This window comes from Lepisosteus oculatus, chromosome 12 (assembly GCF_040954835.1).
Source record: "Lepisosteus oculatus isolate fLepOcu1 chromosome 12, fLepOcu1.hap2, whole genome shotgun sequence".
Taxonomy (NCBI): Eukaryota; Metazoa; Chordata; class Actinopteri; order Semionotiformes; family Lepisosteidae; genus Lepisosteus; species Lepisosteus oculatus.
In genome coordinates, this window is record NC_090707.1 from 6,936,060 (window position 1) to 6,944,382 (window position 8,323).

At 47.2% G+C, this 8,323-nt stretch overlaps 1 protein-coding gene across 2 annotated transcripts; it reads right to left on the reverse strand.

Moving 5' to 3' along the window:
* Window positions 1-759: 759 nt before the first annotated feature.
* On the reverse strand, window positions 760-8,072 carry sgo2 (shugoshin 2). Of its 2 annotated transcripts, XM_015358276.2 has the most exons (9): window positions 7,974-8,072; window positions 6,854-6,993; window positions 6,359-6,534; window positions 5,700-5,777; window positions 5,229-5,305; window positions 4,939-5,105; window positions 1,947-3,587; window positions 1,580-1,694; window positions 760-1,008 (listed from the first exon to the last, which is right to left on the reverse strand). In XM_015358276.2, the coding sequence occupies exons 2-9, from the start codon at window positions 6,978-6,980 to the stop codon at window positions 885-887; spliced, it is 2,505 nt and encodes an 834-aa protein (XP_015213762.2). In that variant the 5' UTR covers window positions 6,981-6,993; window positions 7,974-8,072; the 3' UTR covers window positions 760-884. The 2 variants fall into 2 exon arrangements, with proteins under 2 accessions (XP_015213762.2, XP_069052790.1); XM_069196689.1 differs by lacking the exon at window positions 7,974-8,072 and having other exon boundaries at window positions 6,359-6,514; window positions 6,854-6,944.
* Window positions 8,073-8,323: the final 251 nt, after the last annotated feature.

Here is an 8,323-nt window from a genome sequence, read left to right on the forward strand (position 1 = left end):
TTCCTGTTCTGTGGCTCACTCTAATAACAATAATAATAATAATGTTTCTTTATTAGCCCTATACAATTTCTTGCATTAGGAATTTGTCTTTTCACATACCCCAGCTTTTCTCCATGGAGACACAGACACACAGACAGGGAGAGAAGCTGGGGGTCAGAGCGCAGGGTCTGCCATTGTACGGCGCCCCTGGAGCAGTTGGGGTTAAGGGCCTTGCTCAGGGGCCCAACGGAGTAGGATTCCTCTGCCGGCCGCGGGATTTGAACCGGCAACCTTCTAGCCACAGCCGCAGATCCTTAACCACAGAGCCACCACTCCGCCCCGAATACACTTAATCCGTCTCCCCTCTCCGCGTGCCACCTGACGAGTGTGCACTTAAACCGGCATAGCGCACCAGCTTTATTCAGGAAAACCTTAATGCCTTTAAGTAAAAAGCCTCCAAGATGCTGTGACATGTAGTGACATTTCAGAAACTTTCCCCTCATTCTCCCAATCAATTTAATATAAGCTCTGCTTTAAGGCTTCTTCTTACCGATCTGAGAAAAGGCAGATACAATCAAGCACTTTTAAGCTTCAGAATGCTTTTATCTGGTACATTTACTGACCATCTGCATAGGGTCTGAAACAGAGCTGCGCAGATATTACTGTCCCTAACATTACCTGTAATAAAGGTATGTGTGTGAAGGGGACACAGCATTCATTCATCACAAGTCAGCACCACCTCACAGGATTCTAAAGCCCAGACCAAACAGCAGAAATGCAAAAGATAAAAGTAATATTTTATTGCAAAAAAATGGTATTTAAAGCAATTGTGACAGAACACTAAAACGTTATTCAAACAGGCACTCAAAAATAAGAATAAACTAAATATTCAACTGCTCCTGGAATCAAACTCCTTCGATCTTCACCCGTGCCTTCATTTCCTCTCTCCTGCCATGCTTCTTTCCCCTTTTGTAAATGGGCGAGCTGAGGAACCTGGTGTCTGTGTGCTTGTCTCCGCGTCTCAATTTACTGCAACAAAGCACAAGAGTGAAAGAACACACCATCAGACAATGGATATCAAGACGGACCCGAGATACATTTTCATAGCAACTTTGCTCCCATATACCCTAACTATTTTTCTCTGACAGAGAGAGTTGAATTTAGGAGCAGTGGCTCTGTGGCTAAGGATCTGCGCCTGTGGCTAGAAGGTTGCCGGTTCAAATCCCGCGGCCGGCAGAGGAATCCTACTCCGTTGGGCCCCTGAGCAAGGCCCTTAACCCCAACTGCTCCAGGGGCGCTGTACAATAGCTGACTCTGCGCTCTGACCCCAGGCTTCTCTCTCCCTATCTGTGTGTCTCATGGAGAGCAAGTTGGGGTATTCAAAAAAACAAATTCCTAATGCAAGAAATTGTGTGGGGCTCTATTGTATAGGCAATGACTCTGAATCCCTAAGAGCAGAGGAAATAGTTAGTTTATATTTTGCAGGATGAGCAGTTTGTTTTTACCCCAGTAGTGGTGCTGTACAAGGTTAGGAAGAGAACCAAGGCTGGGGTGCCTCTATAACTGGCCAGCAGGGCGGCCCTCCAGGCACAGGCCTTACCAGTTGATGGGTGGATCTGCGTAGCAGACAGCAGCAGAGGCACATCTCCTCTTCCTCCCCGACTCTTCACCGGAACAGTGGTTGGTGTTCATCAAACACTTCAGCACTCTTCCATCTGCAGGGGGAGGTACAGTTCAACAAAGCAGGTGTGAAACGGCCTCATGAAGGAATGGCGTCAAATATATGAGTGAAGGCAGAATGAAAACAAATTAACTAGGCCTCTGTCCAGTCAGGAGCTAGCACTGAGGAAACAGCTGTCAATTATGCATCACTTGTCATTTGCCGTAAAAGCCCTGAAGCAGTGAAGAGCAAAGTTGAGCTTTTTTTCTCCTTTAACCTGGATTCCCGAAAGACAAACACCGCATACCTGGCAAACTGTCTGCCGTTCTCGGGGGCGAGGCCTGTTGAACAGCGGGCTGTGGCGGCGACTCCTCATGAGACAGCGCCCCCTGCTGTCTGGGAGGACTGGAGAAACAGCTCTCTGGGGAGGCAGGAAAGAGCTCCCAGGGAGGCCTCTCTTCTGTGACCAGCTTCCTCAGGTCATTCAGGACAGCGGACTGCTCCAGCACAGGCCCCCTCCGAGGCTCGGATATGTCCTCCAGGGGCTCAGGAACAGGTGCTTTCCGTTTCCCACTCTGGGATTTCTTTTTACTCGACTGATTCCTGGCTTGATTATTCTGGCCTTTTTTGCTAGTTAATGACTCCATTGTAGCTGTGGATTTTTCATTGCCATCTTCAGACAACAGAGGATCATAGCTGGGGGATTTGTGATTTCTTTCAGGGTCGACGGACTCGGCGTCTGTTGTCACGAAGAGCACTTTCGTTCTTCTGTGGTTAACAACATCGGGAACAAGCTTTTCTCTGTGAGTGACAACAAAGGTTAGCCTATTCGCTGCAGAATCTGTGTTCTGACTTGTGGAGAACTTGTTCATGCTTAAAACATCTCCTTCTTCACTTTTCACCTTAGGCACTTTGTGCATTTTCTTTTTGTCTTTGCTTTCAGAGTTCTGAACTCCAGTCACGCTGCAAGGACCAGCGATCACGTACGTCCGCCTACTGTCTACAGAGTCAGTCACAGATAACACAGAGTCTGCTTCAGCCTTCCTTCCCCCAGCATTTTCCACACTACTAACATCGCGCAAAGCTGTGCCTGGAATCTGACAGTCAAGCACTGTGTCACACTCATCGGGTGGTGCTGAGATGCCTGGTTGGCCATGACCAGCCCACTTCCTCCCATGATCTCTGGGATTTCGGGCATTTTCATTGTGGGAGATCACAAACGTTTTCCTTGGATTTTCCGCCCCAGAAGCGTCAGCCTCCAAGCAGCCTAAACCCCCGCTGCCCAGCGAAACGTTCTCGGGAGGTTTGTTTGAAATGTTCCTCGTATCCCTGCGGTCCTTAAGGTTGCGGAAGGTGAAAAACGTTCTCCTGCTGCAGTCGTCGTCGTCCTGCTGCTTGGGAGTAGGCGACCGGTCCTCTTTTATACCAGGGCCGTGTGGCTCAAACTGCCCGTCTGCAACACCTGGACCTGCGTCCTTGCCGTGAGCAGTCGCCCTCTTCCTCTTCTTCTTCTCCGGTGGCGCCGGGGCTTTCGCACACCTCAGAGCGCCTGCCGCTTGCTCCTTCTTCCTCGGACCCGCCTCGCTCCTCTTCTTCGCCGCTCTTTTGGGCTTGCTCTCCACCGTAACGATGGTGGCGGACGCCTCGCTGAAGGTCAACTCCATCTCCGTTTCCAAGGCGGCGGACTCCCGCCCGGGGGGCTCCTCGGGCGGCGGGGGGGCGTCTGGGAGAGGCTCGGCCGCGGACCCGGCACATGTTCTGCGCCCCGCTGGCTCGCTGACGGGGAGACAGCCAGGCTTATCCTGGGAGGGCACCTCTTCTGCATCAGTGTACAAGTCTGTCCATTTCTTCATCTTCACTTCTACCTCGCTGGGGCCTCGAGAGGGACGCTCGCTCGCTGGGCACGGACGGGCTGGCACTGCTTCGGGGTCAGGGCAACAAGAGCTCCCTGCAAGAAAAGACCAGAGCGCTGCAAAGGGAACTGCGACTCATTTCAGGATTATAATGAATCAGCAAAGAAAAGTGCGTTTCAAACCACAATGAAGCTACCAAGTACATGGTAACGTGTCCAACCTCCAATTTACATCACAAAAGAGAAAGTTTCAGTGTATGTATATCACCTTTCTGCTGTCATTGTTTGCGATGCTGAACAAGGCGACAATGTTTCCAGCAATGCAAAAGGACTTATTTCATTTCATTGTAAACGTGCTTTATGCCAAGCAAATTTTGCTACCATATTAATGGTAAATATTTTCAAGAAACCAACACATACAAGGGGACATGTTTTTTAAATCGTTTTAAGTACTGCAAAAAAAGCCAACCAACTGAAATACACTCATAATAATTAATGTTGCTAGGAGACCACGTTTCTTATTTGCTTACAAAGACTAGCGAGCAGAAAGGGCTGCTTTCACTTCCCAACTCATACAAACTCTCGCCCTCACCCACGGCGAGACCAGCGGTTTCTCATCTGCCTGTGAAACCATGGCAACCATACAGTGCTTTCACAAAGTTCACAATTTTACCGCCGATTTAAAAGTTGTAAAATGTTGCTAAACCGTCATTTTTTTGTTACCAAGATTTACTAACCATTCCGAGAAATTGGGACTGCAGTTCCCCCTTAAGCTTACAACTGCACTAGAAGTGGAAGAGTGTTTCAAACTGAGCACAAGAGGTACTACTTCACCCAAAGGGGGGTGGGAGTCTGGAACAAGGTACCCAGCCATGTAATTAAAAACGCTTGATTGTTTCCCACCCATTCCTTTTGGTTTGGGGAACATGTCAAAATCCTATGCCCAGAGAACTTCAGATAGAGTTCACAGAAATGCTCAGTGGACACCCCAGGCAGGGTAAGGATCAGCATGAATTCTGTACCCTGGCTTCTTTCAAGAAATGGATGAGATCCTCAAAGCAATTAACTACTGATTACCACATGGGTTTAATGGGCTTATTGGCCTCCTCTCTTTTAACTTCTATGTTTTCACTGTTTTTAAATGTGTTGATAACAGTAACACGGACACCAGACTTTTCAATTCACCTCTGCGAATTAAAAGAGGCTCGAGTGGGGAGCTGTGACAATGTTTTAAATGTTTTAAAAGAACAACATTAATCCAAAGTGTTTTTTCTCTCTTCATTTTCAGTGCAGAAACTTGTCTACTTGCCCCTCTCCATACCCATGACACGATCATATCGGATATCAGCACTATAAAGGTTAGCATAGTGAAGTATTCAAGTATAGATTCAAAGCTCTCCTGAACGTATGACAGATAAAAGACAAAAACATGATACCCAGATGATACCTTTGGAATGTCTTTGCTCAGGCAGTGAAGCCTTTTCTTGCTCAGGCTCGGGGGTGTTTCCCAAGTCAGTTCTGTGGCTCGGTTTCAGATGCTGTTGAACCGGGTCAGACTGGACTTCGGAAGAAGCTTTGCTACCGCCTACGGAGCGGGAAGCTCTGGTCAGCATCCTAGCACCGAACACAAAACCTCTACATTAATGATGCTGTTGGGGGAAAAAAAGTGTTCCTTGGTCACAGTTCTTTTAAATTTGAAAATTTCCTTTACACAGAAGAAAAAAAAATCATAAATACGCCAGAGATGGTGCCCGGGTCCCAGCAGTGTTGGTGGAGAAACACTCACTTCTGAGGGCATGAAGATCGGAGGAGTCCTTAAATGGAGAGAGAACACTGCTGGTTATTTCCACTGAAAGCTCTGTTCTCCAAAAAGAACAGAAAGACTTTGCTACTGATTTCATAGTGCGTTCTTGGAACCGTTTTTGAGATGGCTTTGAGCATTCAAACGTGTAAAGCACTATTAATGAACAGCAGAAAAAAAAAAACTTGGATTGGCCTGGAATTTAATACTACAGAAACTGGGATGAGAATGCTTTTCCCAACCCACAAAACTAAAAACACTGCTGAAACAAAATACATGGCATATCCGTTCAATGCCCAACATAAAACTTGACAAAGCCCTTGGGATATACTGCATGCTTAAACAATCCTGCCCCTGAGAAAGCTCTTCTGCAGGTACACGACTCATTCAAATAAAGAGGCCCTTACATCTGCATTAGAGCACAGGTCTGCGGCCGTAGCCATTGTGCTATAAGTACTTTCCAGCAGGGTCCTCAGGAGTGACAGCTGCAGAAAGATAAAGAAACAGTGAGGGAGAGCTTGCTTCATGCATGAGCACAAGAACAGTTACATTTGGCCATTCCAGACCACCTGGGAGTAAGCGGATAACTGACCCCTGGACCTCATCCAGCTGATTCCTGAAAGAAACCAGGTTATCGGCTTCAACAACATGGCAGGGTAGCTAGCTGCGCGCTCCCCCCCATGCTAGAATTGTAGTTCAGCGGCTTATTAACTATACCACAGCAGTTATTAAATATAACAGTTATTTGTACCTTGGCTTCTTCTAGTAATGGCAAGATGAGAGATTCTCTGGGATCACTTGGCTACAAGCAACCAAGCAGCTCAGTGGGCTGGATTGCCAGTCCTATATTCTCCACAGTTAAGTCTGGAGTCTTGATTCAACAAGTTCTTACTGGCAATGCCTTATCTGGATATACTGTATTAACATGACAACAGGAGGGAAGAGAACGGCTATTAATACGCCCCAATGACAAAAGAAGAAACTACTTTACGCTCTGAGCCATCGCTTTGTGGCAAGGCCCTCGAACTGCTCCAGCAGAGCGCGAGACCCTTTGCCTCCGACCCACCAGCTGGCTCTGCCTGTGCCGATAGGACGCGTTCTCGAAAAGCAGCTTCTGCACCTCCCTCTGCAGCCGGACCGTCTCCGTCTCCAGCGCCCGGTACTTCTCCTTCGCGGCCGTGAGAGCCAGGGCCAGGGCCTTGTTGTTGTTCTTCAGGGAGATCTTAAAGATGGAAGAATTGTCTGAGAGGGAAACGAGTGGAGCGAGGAGCAAAGAAAAAAAAAGACAATGGCAAGTTAGGCATGTGGGGCGCACAATTACGAAGGGTGGGTGGCGTCGAAGCAGCCGTACCCAAGAGAATTTGTATTGGGAGCAGCAGCTTTTAGCATCACGAGCGAAAAGGACCAATATTAAGCAGAGCACGCAACGCGCATTAGGTCAAGAGCTACAATGCACGCCAGACAGAAATAGACAAACGGACCTGTTCCTGCAAAAAAGCACGACAGTTAAAGGGTGGTACATATTCTCGCCCCTCCCCAGTGAAGGTGCTGCTCTACATACTGATGTTTTTGGACTTTATCTTGGACGCCAGCGACAAGTTCAGCTTGGCTGCTTTCAGAGGCCCCTGCTTCTTGCCAGCCATGATCTCCCGGATGTCAGCAATGGCAGAGTAGCTTGGAGACACCATGGTCAGGGGAGGCCTGGAGACAGAAAAAGAGCAGAAGAAGCACATGTACACAGTAGGTATCTGCCCCAGTATTCCTGGCCTGAGAGAGGTGACACACACGCAGTAGGTATCTGTCCCCGGTATACCTAGCATTCAGCAAAACATAAAAACAAAATCAAACATTAAGTGAAGTGCTGACATTTCCTCAGCAGCCTAACAGACCCCCAATGTCCAATAAACAGTCATATCTATTACAGAAGAATGGTTTTAATCAAGAGGAGGCCATTCTGCTCGAAGAGCTCTTGGGGCAGTTTGTCGCAAACTGATTGCAGGATCTAACACAGCAGTCTCTTGGAAGAACACAAGGTTTTGACTTTAACAAGATGACATGAATGACAGCAGCATTACTGTTTTTTTTTACAAGACAGCGCTTTTTGATTCGTTATTCTTGTGCCGATGTGCGGCCCAGCTTTCCTGAGAAGCTCAAGTCCAGTTAACAGCCCTCCAGCCCCCTCCCTGGGGCTGAGACGTTATTGTCATGTAAGGACTTTTTTATGGACATTAATCTCGATAAAAACCCCGCGTCTTAAACTTTTAGTAATTATATGCTGCTCTGGCAATTCATCGTATCGGCACTATATTACTACTACTTTCTAGAACATTAGTCCTCTGTAGTTAATCGCTAATCAATAAAGATACAAGCAAGGCATCATCATTTGTTTCAAATACAAAAAAAGCCGCAAGGGCGGAATCATTTAAAAGCATTTTGCACAGATGCTGTATTATCCTGAAAATGTCCGGTGCACACTAATATTATTTGACTAATCATTAAAAAGAGAGCTAGGGACGACAGTGAAAAATGTGCCTTAGAGCGTCGCTGCCTATGAAATTCAAATGTTTGAACATATCGGATCTCCGTTGGAAATTATCACCATAAGCTACTACACCTAGCTTGAAGCTTTGCTATACGCTTACACGTTATCCCAGACTTGCAGCAAAGTCTGTCTTACTTACTATGTCGAGACGAACACCACGGTAAAGATGATATTTTTATTTTAAACGTCCCCACTTCAAATCCAAACAACGCGCAAACCAAACGACCACCCACCAGCCGGTTCAAAAGTGAAGTCCCGCCTCCCTGCCGAAAGCCAACGGCCAATCACAAACCGCCTCAGCACCGGACGCACTGCGACCGGCTGCCATCTACTGGAAGGCGTCTGTATTACCGACGCGGATTAACTTGACAGGGGTGATGTATTCATTTCAGCGCCTCCAGAGAAATCCCATTCAGAAATTATTTTCTGTATGTATTTTTCTCATTTTTAATGAGTTGTAATAATAATTCCAATGTTCCCAATGTCCTA

What these genes read in the sequence shown, in the direction of transcription:
- sgo2 (XM_015358276.2), bottom strand. Translation starts at nt 6,980, where the DNA reads ATGGTGTCTCCAAGCTACTCTGCCATTGCTGACATCCGGGAGATCATG. An exon ending in ACCCGGGCACCATCTCTGGC is followed by an intron (nt 5,106 to 5,228) that starts GTATTTATGATT and finishes GTTCGGTGCTAG; the next exon opens with GATGCTGACCAGAGCTTCCC. An exon ending in AACGGCAGACAGTTTGCCAG is followed by an intron (nt 1,695 to 1,946) that starts GTATGCGGTGTT and finishes CTCCCCCTGCAG; the next exon opens with ATGGAAGAGTGCTGAAGTGT.